A 17,281-nucleotide genomic window follows, 5' to 3' on the forward strand; every position below is an offset into this window, starting at 1 on the left:
ACACTCAAGGATCTTCAAAAGGGAAAGAGAAATCACAACACCACCTCGGGTTCACGACTCTGATTCGTAACAGATGCGGGGACCGTAGCCCTCGTGGTCCCGTGTCAAGTCTGGAGACGTTTTGATGAATTCTGAGCAGATGGAGCATAAACACGATCCCTCACCCATGCACGTTTACTGCCTATCAAGTGATTGCACATTCCCGAAAACCGTACTGGGGCTTAACGGACGGACCTCCCACCTGAATACTTCATCCGCACTCTCCAGCAGTGAAAACCCCATCCCCTGACCACAGTATCTGCCACACAGCCAGAAACAAGAGCCACCAAATCTGAAACGCCAACCAAGAGGTCAGCAGGCTTGGCCAGTGACCTGGCAAGGAGACAGGACGCTTGGCGTCATCCAGCACCGACCCTCCCTCCCACATCTCCTTCCCACCACCGGACAGCGTCCCTGAGGCTGAAGGATTTTGTGGTCTCCCAAGAGGGACTCCACACATCACCCACGGACCTCCATGACACCCATCCTCAACCAGTGACACGCAGACACGTCTAATGTGAGAGTCATCACTATTAAATGAGGAGTCAAGGTGTCCAAGGACCTAAACCTGCCACCGCTAACTTACAACTTGCTCCTGGAGCCTGGATATATTAGTATGGCAACTCTTCCCTTGCTAATATTCTCTGCCCTATCACACACATGCAGGCTTATCACAGGCTGTTTTTCTCATTTCTCTTCAAGAAAAATTAATGTGGAAGCAGAATTTTTTTTCTTTCCAGAGAGACAGTATTTTAATATTATCCCTGTAAGTCAAAGCAATTTGAATGATTATCGCACTTAACGATGCTGCCTGTGCTGCCTCCAAAATTGCATTCTGCTTCTAAGACTACCTGAACAGCTGCTATTTTCTGTTTTACTGTTGGGGCTTTTGGGGGTCTTTTTGTTTTTTGGTTTTTGTTTTTTTTCTTTCCTAACAGGGTGAATCAAACTACTGCCTGCCCTTTCAGCCTGGCATTTTATTACTCTGTAACCAGGTAGAGAGAAAGTAAACCTCTCTCTACCTGATTAAATGATTATACTAAAACTTCTATAGCCCACGGGAAATGAGTTGAGTTTGTTAAAAGGAAATCACTAATATTTGTTATCTTACACAATCACTTTATGGGGATTATTGACTACACCTGTTCCCTCTACCATACAACTCAGACTAAAATTAAAGACAAATCTCATGTCAAAAAAAAAGTCACCCCACTTAAAACTCTCCAAAGTGGTTTATAAGAAGAGGAAGGTAAACATCTAAGTGACCAACACATCGTATCTGTGTGATTCGCTAAAAAAAGTGACTTCACCATGAAAGTCTGAGGTCTAACTCATGCTGCGTGTGTGGCACCAAGTACAACTGCCTCCTGCCCTGTGCACATGGCTCTGGCTTACTGCTGTCATAAAAGTACTGTTTGCTCATGCTAACAGCCTCTCCCCACACCTGGCAGCAAGAAGCAAATCATCAGCTGCTCCATAATAGATGGCCACAGCATCCATGACTCGCTGTAATTTGAAGGCAATATTAAGAAGAAGATATGGCCATTACACAAGCAAACATGGTTATTTCCACTGCAGAAGGTATTTAATTTCCTACTCATTGCTGTTGCCTAGACAGGAGGACAGCATCAACCTGGGGAACATCCCTGCTGCCAGGCTGCAGCTCCGGATAGTGGTGTCACCAGAATGTGACTCTACCACGCAACGGCACAGCCTACATAGATGGAGTTTGGTCCCACCTGCACTCAACTACCACCAACGCCTTCAGGTACCGAGTCAGGACAACAGGGAAAGACGCTACCCATCACGGGTCCGTGGGACATGGGAATAATCACGAGACGGAGCTCACCGCGGACACTTTGCTCACGACGTCCCTTGCGATGGCGAGGCCCTGAGCGAAGGTGCGGGCGGCCACGAACGCTCGCGTCACTTGTAGCTTGAGCTTCCGTGGCACGTCCCCAAAGGGCTTTAGCTGCTCAGTGTACTTGCTGACGCACTCGAGGTATTCGTCCGTGAAGTGGTACTGGGGGTTGACCAGCCGGAACATGCGCTCCAGCAAGCGCGCCCAGAACTCATTGAGCATCTCCTCCAGGTTGACGTTGCCGCCCACGTAGTACCGCTTCAGCTCCACGAAGAGGTCCTTGAACAGCTCCGAGTTCTGCATGTACAAACGGCCGTATGTCCGCACGAACATGTCGTTCAGTGACTTCTCAGCGTTTTCGAGAAGTTCTTTGAAGAACTCTAGAAAAGAGGAAGAGAAGATATGACAAACATGGGCATTGGGTTGTGTGTTCGCACACTCCTACAACCAATGCCATTGTTTAGCTGGAAAATTCAGCACAATGAGACCACCACCCAAAGGAAACGGAAGGTTAAAGGACTCCCTGAAAATTTTCAGACAATTTCTGTATCTCAAAATTTTTGATTACTCTTCATAAGCCAACCCCCCCAACCTCTCTCCAGATCAGAAGACTCGTATGAGGGAAATGTCTTTTGATGCAAGTCTGAATACCATGACAAAACTCAGCAAAATGGGAAAAAAAAACCCCAAACCAAACCAACAAGCCAGTTTCTTATATTACCATTCAGCTATCTTAAAAGAAGTAATTTCAAAGCACAAGACTATTGGAAAGCAAAAAGAAAAAAGGGTGGGTTTTTTGTTAAACAGACATTTTGCAGAAATGGGTCTTCCTTCTCAGTTCTTGTCAATTCATTTTCTGAAATGATCATAAACCAGCCTCAAAAATGAACAAATTTTAATACATTTTAAAAACAAACCCCAAAATCTACCCGCGAGTTCTTTCTCCTGTCTTGCAAGTTTGTCAGCTCTCAGGGCAGGGCCTGTCTCTAATTACCTAATTGGTCCTGATTGCAGACAGGGCTTCAGATGTTTGCGGCAGTACAAAAAAAGAAAACACAACTAAGCCAGAATTTGCTCAAAATCCAAGGGCTAAACACTTGGCACAAGAATGACAAGAGATTTTTCAGACAACAAGGGATGGATGGGGCACCTTGGGTCTCATCACTTTCTAAAAGCAAATCCCCACTTCGGATCACCCTCCGAGAGCACCAGACAGCCTGGTGCCAGAGAGCAGCCGCTGCCGAAGTGCCGTCACTGCGCCTTGGCGGTGCCACATACATCTCCGAAGCCCGTAACGAGCTGACCCGATGATGGCTGGCACGTCGGATGCATCTGCCAAGTCAGTTTAAAGAACATCCCCTACCAAGACAGCGCCGCCAAAGCCTTGGCACGTGGGTCTAAGCAAAGACTACCCTACCACGAAGCCTTTGCCTTGGAGATCTGGTGTAGGCGAGTTAAAATAAATAAATAGGGGAGGGGTCCATTAAGCCAAAAACATTTGGGCCACTTTGGAACCAAATTCTACGCTACGTGGCCTTGGGAAGGAGCTGAGGAGAGCAAGGGTAGGCGCCGTCAGGACAAACCATCACGTGCCGGTGGTGCTCAGGCTGGGCTGCCGCCCGTTCGCTCCGACGCCGCGGGGGACGCCGGCACCCCAGGGCATGGGTGCAGCCTCTCCACCGCCACGCACGGCCCAGGCGAGGAAGCGTATTATTTTATGCATGCCACCAGCGATTGAGGATTCTGACCTCTGCTTTTCTGTGACTCATATTCAATAAATATTTTTTAATAAAACATGCCTCTGTGGTTTTTTTAATCCTCAAAGGAGTAATGTTTAGAGCCAGAAGTTGTTAGAAGGAGAGGGGGGGGGGAATCTTTTGGCCCAGTGTGAATTTAAACCTTGTTAAAGCATATTAAAAGTATGCTGAAGTTCAGATTTTCGTCTTCAAAGTGCTCCAGTACAAACAAAGCCTAACACAGAAAACATTTTCTGGAAAAACTGAAACATTCTTCGCGTTCCTGACGAACAAAGTCATGGGGCTCAGTGCCTGACATGGCTGTATATAATGCAGCCTCTTAGGAGCACAAGAGAAATGATCCAGGGAAGAAGAGATTGATTTCAAACACCCAACACGTCCTCTGTCCAGTATCAGCAGGAACCTCCACTTTCGTTCCCATGACTGGCATTTCCTCTCCAGGAAGATTTTTTTCTGTTGAGTTTATACTATAGAGATTAGCTTGGTGTATATTAATTTCTAATTCACTTAATCATTTTGAAGGCTCACTTCCTTCCTTTGCTCAGACCTTTTAGTATCACCAAATAAGTTGTTTATTTAAATACTTTTGTGCCAGGCACAAGAGCTGACAGATGCATCAGCAAACTCTTCAAAAAGAATTAGATTTTGAAATGATATTGATGGGAGATCTACTGAATAGTCCCAACCACCAGTCTAAAGGAACCCAAAGCAATGTTTTAAGCCAAGAAAGTTATCTCAAGTAATACATCCATATTACCGTAACCAATTTATTCTCCTGCCCAAACTCATTTTATTGGTTACACTCCAAAGTGGAAGTTGTTGAGCAAACTGTATCCAGGCTTTAGAGCACTTCATCTCTTAGTAATTTTTCATGTGGGCTAGGACCAGGTGTGTTCATTAATTATCCTGAAATAAACCAAAACCTGCAAACCTAATTAGTAGCAAATACCTGTGCACCTGCAGTCTTCCAACCAGCAGCTTTTCCTTGCCCAAAAGGAAGGTAAAGGAAATTAAAACTTCCCACCGAAACCAGCCACTTCTAAAACCACAACGCAACGCTGCTGAAGGAAGCCCCACGCACACGCAAAGCCATCGTCCCTGGCTCGAGCACCAGCCAGCATTTTCACAGGCAGAAAACACCCGTTCTCAGGTGCCACTTTCCAAATAAGAAGGGGAGGAGGACAGAGGCGGCTGTGCGACTGCAGCACAGGGTCAGCGCCCACCCTCCCGCCCCGCGAAGCTTCCCCGTCACCGCGCGCCTGCATCCCCGAACCGCAGCGGATGGGATGCCCCGGTGATCGGCGTCGCGGCTTGGCCCGTGGGTGGGTTTCGCTGGCACCTCGAGGCTCCCGGGGTGGGGAGTGAGGTTGGGAAGGTGGGGAGGAGGGATGCCAAGCACGGCAGCGGGGGCAAAGGACCACCCCACGGCAGCAAGCAGGGATGGACCCAGCAGTGGGACGTGCACCGCAACGTCTTCCTCCGTGCAATGCGCAGCACTCAACGGGGTCAGCAGCAGGGATTAAATGATACATATAGGTACGTTTTACTGTAGCTGTTGGCATACTATTAAGCCTGCACGCCCAGTTTCCACCTCCCCGTCAAGAAATCAGCTTGGGCACACGAAAGAACATTAAGCTTTTCTCTGTGCAAAGCACGGGCATAGACGTCTGCAACAAAGAGAAGAAAGTCAAAAGTCCTTTTTATGAATTAAATGCTAATCTGACTAGTAACTCCCTACATCTAATTAGATATTAATTCTCCCCTTCACAGAAACAAGCTGATTAGCAAACACGAACGTAACCCAGCATTAACCTTGCCACCACAAGAAGAAAAATGGCAGGTTCCTCTCTTACGTCTTGACTGTTTGCTGGGTAAAATAAATGACCACCTTTCATTTGTATTAGAAGTTGACTTGTTCTCAAACAAAGCAAACACACAAAGGCCTCAGTTGCTTATTTTACAGCACTGTAAAAGCACGTTTTACAGCTGTGTTGCAAGCAATCTGTACTCATTAAATTATCACTCTGACAGGCTTCCTGTGAAAAGCTGTCAAACGCAAACATTTTTCACAGACGACAAATCATACTCTGCCGGTGCTCTCCGAGACGCTGCTATCTGGAGGGATGGCAGGCTCTCTTTTTCCCTCCAGTTATCTTGTTTAAACTCCCAGAACAAGGGCTGGCCCCTCTGTCGACAAACAGGCACAAGCACACACACCACCGGGAAGGGCTTCACAAACTGACCTGCAGGAGCAGCACGTGGCTCGAAGGTCTCCCCGGTTCTCCTGGCTCAGAGCAGAACGCGGAGAGATGTCCAGGTTACACGGAGAGGATGGACCACAGAGAAGGCGCTGGGCTAACGAGGCTCAGCCGGCTCTGGTCCAACCTGATACGGGAGCAAGTCCACGTTTTACTGCTTCAACCCATCTCAGCCAAGCCGTGCTGATGCAAAGGCACCCGGGGTGATGCTCGGGAGGACGAGCGCAGGGGCGAGGGTACGGGCACTGCCATCCGCAGAGCGCAGCCCAGCTGCCCAGTGGAACCAGAGCCACAAAACCTTTCCTAACGCCAAGGAGAAAGTTTAAAATTTGTCTGTATTGCAAAATAAATCCTGTGGAAGCTACGGACTTTGATGCTCAAAGGAAGATGACATTTCCAATGCAATCAACTTTTAGAGATAGAAAAGGCAGTAATCTGCAGTCAGGCAATCTACCACTCTGGGCTCTGTTTATTCTTTTAACACGTTTGAATTTCAGGGTAGAATTTCAATGCCCAACACTCGGGGAAAGCCTAGAGATGTCATGAAATGGTAAAAAAGAGTGGATGTGACATATCTGGTATTTCTGCAATAAGAGCCCTGGGAAGGGCGGGGGGGGATCTTTGCTCTTCAACAAACCCTTCCATAAAAGAGCACAGTGGGAAACATAACCATAGTTACTTGGCAATTTCCTTTTTTCAGGTAATAAGATGTATTACCTGTTTGCAGCTTGAGGGCAAAGCAGCCCTGCCAGTAACCCAGCGCAGGAGAGCACTGCACCTCCCCAAGGTACTTCCACATGACATCAGTTTGCACTGCCAGAATAATTCGAAACAATCTTTCTTCCAAATTGCGGGATACGTGATCTACTTGAAGAAACACAATCACTCCACCCACCGCGAGGCAGAGGGCAAATCCCACCTCCAGACAACACACCCACTTCCTTGGATTTTTGTACCAAATACTGGTTTTGATCTTGGATTCAGAGGTCTCATCTGAAAATACCCTTTTTTTTAGGTAAGAAGAGATGGAACATTTTCCTATTCCTCATGCTAACATTTCCAGATATATTAAGAATGGGGTTTTCATACAAGAGGGCTTTTGATGAGGAGAGCCCGCTGCTGTAGGGCACAGTCCTACCTAAATCAAAGGCAGCTCCTGGAAATTAGGCGAACACATCAAAGGGGCACGTTCCCCTCCACCCACAGGCAGGTTTGGCATTTCCCTACGGACGCTGGTGACAAAGGAAGAAGCAGCAAAACTGCCTGGCCCGAGCTGCCTCCTGCCACCACCGGCACCCGGCTGCCCCTCGGCAGGACCGACGCACTGGTGGTCCTCTGCCCCTCCAGCCATGCCCCGGCCAGGGAGTCCTTGGGGCCAAACCCACAACCCACTACCGTAGGAGTGCAAAGTTTTGCCTTGGATTTCCTGATCCTCAGGCATAAAACACATTTACTTCAGAGAAGAATTTCACACAGAGAAGCACAGCGCTCCACGACACCCCACTTGCTCCTCTTCCAGCAACCACTGAGTCAAACCATAAGCGACCCAGGGCTCAACACCAAAAAACCCACACGTTTTATAGAGCAGAGGAAACCTTAACTGCGGTGCAAAAGAGGCTGAGAGTCTTACCCAAGTCCTCAGCAAGGCTGTTGAGCCAACGTGCTCGCTACAGATGCCCATCTGTTGGCCGTGTTTGGGTGTGCTGGTGTCCCTCCCAAAAGGAGACCAGGCGACCACCTTTCTGTTCCCAAACGCTGCCGGACATGCCACATTTCCCATGCACCAGGTTTGCTTAGTTTAGAGAGGTGTTTTCAACTGGCCTTATTCTGTTAGAGGTTTCCAAATTAACCATGCAAATAGATACCAGGTAGACATGCAATTACTCAACACACCTTAAAAAACAAATAAAACCAGGCTTAAGCACACAGAAGAACATGCTGAAATTTTATGGGCACAATTAATTAGTTTCAGATAATTTGCCACCCAGCTTTTCGGGTATACTCTTAATATGTTGTCCAGATTATGATTAATTAAGGTCCGTCTGTCTTACCAAAACCTTTAATTTGCTTGTCTGTACAGACAATTATGCTTTCTAGTGCGTACAGGAGAATGTTGCCACAAAGAGATTAATTATATCTTCTCATAAAATGGTTTACTCATAAAACGTCCACAACAGCAAGATGGATTCCCAGACGAACGCTCTTGCCCGAGCCGTGGCCCCGAAGGCTGTGCCGCAGAGGGGCCGGCGCCGGCACCGTCCCAGCGCCTTCGCAGAGGTGCATCTGTGGATGCAAACTCCACCCTGCAGCTGCTCCCACCACGTGAAGCGGAATTCAATCCAGACAGATAAAAGCAGTTTGGAGGAAAAGAGACAAATGTTTCACAGCTCTTTTCACCTCGAAGGTGAAGCCATCCGTAGCCGTGCCACCTACTCCAAAGGAAAAAGAGATTTTTTTTTTTTTTTTTCTAAATGTGCCTCATTATTTTTAATATGCCTTCACTTCCTTTATTGCATATACCACATTTGTAATTTCCACCAGGGAAAAACAAACCATAGCTTAACAACCTTTTTCCAGAAGTGTTGAGAAACCGATGAATACATAGTGTTAACACATTTATTGAATATGAACTCAGGAAGGGCAGGGCAAATCCACAAGCTGTTTCTCTGTCCTGTTTTCAAACATGTGTTAGCACTTACTGACATGGGAAGAACTCTTCCGTGGAGTTTGAAGAAGTACAGGCTTAAATCATGCCAGTGTCACAGCAACAGCCCCAACATGTGAAACTTGGAGAGCTAGGAGGGACAACATCTCCCCAACCTTTGCTTGATCGGTCAAAGGTTTCAAGGCAATAACAACAACAGGGCTGCAGCCTCATAGGGAGAAAAAAAAAAAAAAACAAACCACCAACCACCAAAAAACAGGATTTCTAGAACTTCTTGTTTCTGGAGGGCCCAAGAGCATAATCTTCATCTGCACCCTGGGGCTGGCAGAAGCCCCAAAGGGCAGGGCAGAAGATAATACACAGCGCGAGATCACCACCATCACACTGAGATCGAGCTCGTTAAAAGAGTAAGAAGCAACGAAGGAGGAGGAAAAAAACAGCGTGGAGGTTGCTGTCTGTGTTCAAGAAGCAGACAGCAGCACATAGCATCCTGCTGCACGTAGCAGTTGTCCCGTGAATGAGGAGAGCAGTGACAGCAGAAATGCCCTCGGTCCCCTCTTGGTCCGTCCCGCTCTGCCGGACCCCACGTCGCAGGACAAGCCCAGACTTCGCAGCCTCCTTGTCCCTACTTCCAGGGACCGTCATTGCTCATGCCATACATTCTGGGTCGGCTATAGCAGGTTTCTCCCGCTGCTCCCACACTGCCTCTTCCCCAAGCAGGAGGTTCTTCACTTCCAGCTCTTCCACCCTCCTCCTCGTGACCACAACTCGACGGCAGTCTTCCCCAACGCAGCTCCCTTCCTGCTGCTTCTTCTCCCTCCATCTGCCTGCTCTTCCCTCAACTTCCCCCTCCGTGTCTACTTTTCACCGCACCCATTCCTCAATTTCAACTGACTTTTCAAACACATCTGTTATTTCTCAGCTGCTTTAGCCTGCTGACCCACATCCATTCGGTACCAACACACCAACTTCCCACCCCAAACAGCAAACATCACCTGCAAGATCTGAAAGTGAGTTCCTTCAGCTTGCCTCCCGCACACCCCCAATTCAGAGGAGCCTTCTGGGACACTCGCTAAGGTATTTCACACATACGTATTTTTCCAAGTCTCCCTTCCTACTGCTGTTGAAGAGCTTGAGGAGGACCGGTGCTGCTGAACAGTAGGGATGGCTTTCTCGTTCCCATTACCTCAGTTCCCCTCATCTCATTATATCTGCAAGGAGAGCTCTTCCAGCTAGAGCCACCTCTCATATTTGTTCATCCAGCATGTAAACGGCTGGACGCTAAGACATGACAGTACATTTAACACTCATGAAATAGCTCCAGCTCCACACCGGTGGAACATCACACCCCCAAGCCCACCACAGACCCCAAAACACCACCAACTCAACAGGGATCCAGGGGAGCAGCTCCCAGGACTACGCGAGCAATCCGAGCCCGCACAGAGGCGAGGTGGCTCCTTTGTGCAGGAAGGAGGAAGAGAGAGTTAATTTTAAACAGACAAACAATAGCTCATTGACTGGTTGACAGCAATTAGTAACCAGAGAGCACCAGGCACGTTTCCTGTAGCCAAGTATAATGCGTGCTGCCCGAGTCTTTGCTTTTGGAAAAAAAAAAAAGCAAAGGGGTATGAGCAGTTTAACTGTGATCTTAACTGCAGAACTGCTTGGACCTGAGATGCCAGAAGACCATTTGTTCCCTCCAAGCCTATACGCAAAGTGGTTTGCCCATTGCTGAAGTCTTTGCTCAGTTATAAAATCCAGTCTCCTTTTTTTTCTTTTTTTTTTTTTTTCCTTCCCTTGCCCCAACTTACAGGGCAGCAGCCTCTCCTGCTTTGAGATGTCCCTCTGAGATAACTTGACCTCAGGATCTTTCTGAGCCTCCCAAAACAGAGGTCTGGTCCCCACCACTGTCAGACAAGCATCACCCTTCTCAACGAACAAGACTAAAAATCACAGTGGTTTATGTACCTCCTTAAAAACCTCCAGATGGAGAGGAGCCAGTTAAATGAAAACAAGGAATAAACAAACTTCCACAGCACAGAGAGGAGACAATTTGTTTCATTATTGTTGCAGTGAGTGGGAAAGCACAAACAAGAGCCCACAAGTGGGATTTTCTAAAGGAAGTGTGTTGGTGGTTGCTCCCTCCTGCTTCTCCTAAATCACTCCATCCCTACACCGGGTATGCACAGGTCCGAAACCAAGCCTGAAGGACTGGCTCTCAGCAACCGCTTCTTCTGCAAAATTTGAGGGATCTTCCCACTGTTTTCTCCCCTGGTTGGTATGAGGTTTGGTGCCATCCCTTTCTGGAGAGGGAAGAACGAGGCTGTGCTTTCACCTCGACATGAGTAGCAGCAGATAGACAAAATCGCTCTATTATTTGTATGTTAACGATGTAGTCATCATCGGCGCACTTGCCAGAGGATGGGTTGTAATGGTAGAGCTCTCTCCGCCACGCAGATTTGTTCAGAAGCACAAACACCACGCAGCTGTGGCACAGAAAGCATCAAAGGTCCACCAGGTCTCTGCTCTCAGCGCTCCTGCTGTGCCCCAGCACCCACAGCTGCCTGCTGCAGACACAAATGTGCCGGCAGCCAGGACGAACCCCAGAGTCCTGGGTGCTGAGGACACGGAGGGGGGCTGGCACGCGAGCAGGATGAGGCCCCGGGTCTCTGCTCTTGCAGACAGTTTCCAATAAAAGAGTTAATGTGAGATGAAGGTCCCCAAAGGGCAGTTATTTCGGTAAGGCGGAGCGCCCCGATGGTCTGCCAAATTCTAACTATAGGAGCGGTAGGCTGGGCACCTGCAGGGCTCGTCTTTCACCGTTTGCCTCCGCACTGCCTGGAGCGGCAGAGACCACCGCAAGATTTCCCTTGTCCCTTCTGTCTCACTCCCGGTTATTAACACTTGCCAGCCACGCGTCCCACTGTCCCAGCACGCCTCCCTGCTAAATCCTACCTGGAGACAGAGGCTGGAAGCCAAGGGTTATCTGAACAAAAACTAAATTCAGAAATGAGATTCCAGGGGTTTTTTTTTTCCCCCCAGTTTCATCAGAGTTTGGAAGGTATTTGGCCAATGCCCCCACCCCGCCCCATCAGTCACTTGGACGCAGCCACAAGCCAGTTATTGTAAGTAATTCACGCACCCAGGAGGAACACAGGGCTCACACTGGAAGATCAAGGGCACCCTGGGACGCTTCAAAGATGCACGGCACAATTGCATTTTTTACCTGTGGCTACTCTGCCCAACATAAACACAGAGCCCATGACCAGGGGCCCCTCTCCAGCCCCTCTGCCCGGCACCCCGCGCAGCAGAGGGGTGGGTGCACCACAGTCTCGGGGACCCCTGAACAGCTCCCGCTGCTTGCATTTGGTTTCTTTCCACTCAATTGTCCCCGAGGGGTTTCGTCTTACATTTCTGTATTTGTTTTATCTTAAACGTTAATGGAAAAGTCAGGGGGAGCAGATCAGAAATGGGACTCTCGGCATTTAATAGCTTCCCAGATGCTGGCTTGGGCTGTACTGTTCAGTACAAATCCTTCTGTAACTTGGGCATCGGGAAGGCTAAACCTACAGCCAGCCCAGCCCGGGGACAGACCGTCTCACATTCATCTTCTGTACACATTCCCGTACAACAAGGGCTGCAGAAGCTTGCTTGCCTTCCCTAAATCCAGAGCTCACAGAAGAAAGGGACAAGACTTGGTTTAAGCAGAACAGCAAAAGTGCTTGTGAAATGCAGGGGCAGGAGAACAAGCAGCCACTCGCCGGACTCAGCCCCGCAGGGCAGAGGCTCAGCAGCCCCTCCGCTCACGGGGGCTTGGGGCTCTGCCCTCCCCAATCACTCTGCAACCAGCCTACCAAAAAAAAAAAAAAAAAAAAAAAAAAAAATCATCACTTCTCCCCCCAGAAAAGGCCTGGCACAAGTTACATCTTCCGAGAGATTCAGGAGGTGTCTTTAGTAAGAAAACACTAAGGACATCTTATCTAGGAAGCAACAGAACAGCGGAAGCGCTGAAGAAGAGTTATGGGCTATGTCCTGTCCCTGCTCCAATTCCTCAAAACAGCTGAGCAATTTCCCCAAAGCAATGCTTGGCTAGCACAGACCCCGGCGTGGAAAACTTCAGCCTGAAAGGGCAAAAGAGGTGAAAGTTCGAGTTTAATAAATGGGACCGAGCATTTATGCAGTCTTAATGTCACCATTAATCATATTAACGTTATTAATCCCTGGGAGAGGGAAGGGGAGGGCACTGACCGGTGAAGAAGAGACAAGGCAAACGAGATTTATAAAAAAAAAAGGGGGGGGGGTGTTTAAAGCCCTGCTATAGCTGCTTCTGTGTTATGAGATGTCATCACAGTCACACAGCTTTGTGGCTTTCCCATGGCTGTCATTGTCACAGAGGGAGATGCTTACATGGCCAGAGAATCTCACTCACGATATTCTAATTTCTCAGTGAAGCCCATAAACTTATCTGAAATCATGTATGCCAGAAAAACCAGCAAATCTTCACCTCTAAAAACATCTAGCAACAGGGAATCCAACAACTCTCAAAGTATTTTTTGTTTTATCAAAAAAGCATTTCCCTTACTGCTGAAAATATATACCTTACTGCTACACTGGGATCAGGCTAGTGGTTTAAATTACAACAGGAGAGACCCCCAGGAGCATACATAGCTGTACTGTAAGCAAATATTTAGACAGGATATATAAGATATGGGACTCCAAAGCTCCAGCCTTCTCCCAGTGTCTGCAAACCAAACACGCGCAGGAGGATCTGACGCTGCCATATTACGCATTAGGAGCCGAAATGATTTCTGGTCAGCCCTTCGGGGACGGATAATCAGCAGCTTGTTCCATGCTCCCGATTAAGAGGAGATAATCCATTTCTGTACGGCTTTGGTGTCAGATCAGAGCAATTCTGGCAACGGTTCCAACGGCACACAGCGCTCCGGCAACAGCTGATGCAAACGCTCCAAAAGCCACAGGGCATCACAGCCTCCATCCAAAGGACGTGCCGCCGCTTCAACTGTCCTCTCGCAGCGGCAACTGCTGCAAAGGTCAAGCACAGAACGGAGGCAGCACGGGTTTGCCTCTCCTCTGGGACCTGAATGTCAAGGCTGAGAGATTAGCAGCCAGAGAACCCGCAATGAAGATTTCCAAAGAGCTGGAGGACACGGTTTGCTGCTTGTGCTGCATCCTGGAGCGGCCTTTCGCAGCACAGGGATGCGTCACCCTGCGAGAGCAGCGTTCGTCCCACTTGCTGGGAGACCAGTTAAGTGAAGTGAATTCAGTCTCTGCAATAACTCGTCTTGCCCGCTCAGTCCCTCTGCACAGCTCTAGCGCAGAGGATTTCTTGTTAAACAGAGGAAGGTGCACAGCTCTTTCGTGTCAGCTTTATTTCCACTTGAATTCATTTAGCTACTAGTAATGAGGCAGCTCTAAAGAGCTGCGAATACTAAAATCAGAGCATGGGCCCGTGCAAAGGAAGAGCTCTGGAAAGGATCACGTACTTTTCCAATCTCATCCCTAGAGGTCAGGCAAAATATATGGGTCTTGACTGTCTGTCCTTCCTGTAGTTTGAGCACATTACATCAAGAAGTGTGGGAAGAACTGGACAAGGACAACTGAAACGTGCAAGGCAGAACTGAGCACAGTTGACCTGATGACCAAGCACCAGGACCGAAGGAAGGAAACACCACACCACAAGCAGCCGATCGCTCAGCAGCAGGCTCTTAAACAAACACAACTACCACAGCAGTCTAGGGCATGGCACTCCAAAGTTTTTGCAGAAGAGGCTAAGGACTTCAGAGGGGAGACTCCTCAACCTGCCCCAGCCACCAGCAAGAGTGCTTTCAGCCTCCAGGTGACTGGGCTGGAGGGAGAGTGGCAGTCATGATTAAAAGTTTTCCAAGAGGCAAATGATGGAGGACGGTAATCAGTTAATCTCTGCTTCCACCCCAGGTAAGATTAAAAAATTCCTAAATCAGCTTTGACTGCAGCAAATGAAGATCTAGATCTGGGATTAGCAAACACTCAAAGATGGGGCCATTAGGCTTTGGGACCAGCTGAGGGGGTTGCTAATTCTCCTTCATTAGTTTCGTACAGGGCAGAGAAACACCCTTCAGGGACAGGCTGGGCACAGTAAATCCAGCTTCCAGGAACAGAATCACACCATCCCCTTCCAGATTTGCCTGTCAAGGACTCCCAGGACTAAGATCAGGGCGAGACTGGCACAGGGCACGCTGCGAGGGGCTGACAGAAGAACCACACAGCACAAAAAAACCAGCTCGTACAGGGCTCCCTATCAAAGCTTACCCGTTTTGAAGCTTTGTGCTTTGACAGGTAACCAGCTCAGCTTAGCTTAATATCCCCCTGCCGCCATGCAGCCCTGCAGCCATCTCACCCTACAAACGGGCAGACACACCTAGCGATACGTCTGCACCACGTCAGGGATGCTAATACAGTGAACCATGCATGCTCTTTGTTTTCAATGCAGCATTTCAAAAAGCCTCGTCGTTCATTTAAGGTGAAGCAGATGCTGTTCCTCTGGTCTCTTTGAAAGGGCTTATCTATGGGCTGGATTTCATTAAGTGTCTTGTTCTGCATTTAATAAGCTTGCAAGTCTAGACACTTTGGTTCTCTCTCTATCACCCCTTTGGTGTACCAGCAGGTAGAGACAACAGAGGTTAAGAGTGAAATATTTAGCTAGCATATTTAGATGCTATCAAGATGATTGCGTAATTCCACTTTGACTCACTGCAATTTCATACCCAGGGACTTTCTCGCTTGCCCGAGTGCCAATCCCTTTTGAAAGAAAATGGCTGCTACCTGCTGCAGTAGTGGAGAGGAGGTCCCTGGGAGGTTCAAGGCACAGATTTGGGATCTTAGTAGAAAATCCACATTGAACCTATAACCAAACAAGGGAGAAAAACATCCCGAGGAACTGTGTGGTGGAATCGCCCTCTACTACCAGACAGCGGTGACGATGTGCGAGCAGGACAAGTCTTACCAACGCAGCCCACCTGACTCTTCAGACATTTCCATGTGCAACTGGGTGTCACCTCATTCCCCCAGGCAACAAGGACAACCCAGGCAGAAGCCTGATGCTCCGCTCCTCCCTCCTGGGGATGCCCCGGCAGAGGGGCTGCAGTGACCGGGAGCACCGAGGAGCCTGCAGAGCCCAGGGGGAACTGCCACAACCAAGAGCTCAGCAGCAAAACCGAAGGATACTGCTCGGACCTCAGATGGGTGCTGTGCCCGATGCGTGGGAATCGACTTCAGGTGTTTGCAAGAGGCATTCTTGAAAGGAAGGCACCCAGCTGCAAGGTGGGCGACGCTGGGAGGGTGTGTGCCAGCTACCTCCAGAGTTTCTTCCTACAGCTCCCACGAGGCAGGCATGCCCTTCGGAGACCCAGCCTGACGGGACACCGCTGCAGATCCGAGGGCAATGCCGAAACCAGTCATTTGCTTATCAGCCAGCAGTTAGCGTCACTCGAGCGACGGGAACTCAGCCGAGACTTTGCTCGTTTTGCTTCTGACCCTGCATCACACTCGAACCCTCAGCCTCCGCACAAAGCCAGCTCTGTATTTATCTGCTGCTCTGCTTAGCCCCAAAGGCTAAGTGAGATGGATACAAATCCTGTTGGTTCACAACACGCTGGGAAAGATCAGCATTTTTGTGGATCAGGGCTGCAAAACGTGCACGTTACAATTACATGCGCTGCGGGGATGTACCAACAAAACTAACTGCAATCTTACATTAAGAGCAAAATGGTTTTTCAAAAGATTAATCAGAAGGAAAGATCTCTCTCTTTGGGAAACAAGCAGCCATAACCAGCAAATATTTCTCTCTCACAGGATTGCAAAACAAGGCATGCTTTGCCCTCCGAGCCGTGACTCATGAACTTCCCCAGCAGAGAGGGAGGCAGAGCAGAACAACTGCACAGAGAACAACAGGATGGGGATTTTTTACATTTTATCCCAAGGAAAGCAAGTTCAAGGTCTCTGCACTTACCATCAAACTTCTTGTATCGGGAACTAAACATGGTTTGTAGGTGATTGCTAAGCTCTACAACGGCGTTTCTGAAGTCGTGTTTACTCTGCTGACTGTACTTCTCCTCCATTTCTTGAGAGCAGCATGTGTAGCCTTGCGAGCAGACTTTCAAGTGGTCACCTGAAAAGCAGAGAAGAAAAGAACCTGAGTTAAAAGGATTCTCTATGCAAGGGCAAAGAGGTCGGCTTGCGAGGCAGAGCTGCAAGGACCCGCAGTACCATCTCCTCTCAAGAAGATCCCCCCTCACTGCGAGCACTGGACCAGGCATATCAAAACCTGATTCCGTAGAGGAACTTTATAGTAACACATGTAAACACTACACCTTATCTTTCTGCAAGAACATTAAAAAGTGTCCTCTTATTTATTCAGTTAATAAACGGAATAAACAGATACTCATCGTGCACAGTATAATTGGAAGAACCAGCAAATTGACCTGTTTATACTATGATATCTTCCATGAAGTTTTTGTTGAGTATTTTAATTACTTCCAACTCATTCAGTTAAGACACAGCACAATATCAATGGCAATGGTCCTTTTTGTACTGATAAATCCTTTTTTCTTTACCCCCCCCTCCAATCATGACAGAAGAAGTAATCTCTCTCAGAAGCACAGTTATCACTGATATTAAAATCTACTTGTTCTATGCAACAGTC

General features: G+C 48.4%; 1 protein-coding gene across 1 annotated transcript in view; it reads right to left on the reverse strand.

Annotated features, from left to right (window-relative positions):
* The window catches only part of GPC4 (glypican 4), a 70,136-nt gene that overhangs the window by 22,197 nt on the left and 30,658 nt on the right, over window positions 1–17,281 (reverse strand). Inside the window, exons 2-3 of the mRNA XM_069811407.1 lie at window positions 16,589–16,747; window positions 1,889–2,280 (exon numbers count right to left, since the gene is read on the reverse strand). Of these exons, the coding sequence (XP_069667508.1) occupies window positions 1,889–2,280; window positions 16,589–16,747 (551 nt within the window). The remainder of the gene's footprint in view (window positions 1–1,888; window positions 2,281–16,588; window positions 16,748–17,281) is intronic.

The sequence above is a fragment of the Haliaeetus albicilla genome, chromosome 23, assembly GCF_947461875.1.
Source record: "Haliaeetus albicilla chromosome 23, bHalAlb1.1, whole genome shotgun sequence".
NCBI lineage: Eukaryota > Metazoa > Chordata > Aves > Accipitriformes > Accipitridae > Haliaeetus > Haliaeetus albicilla.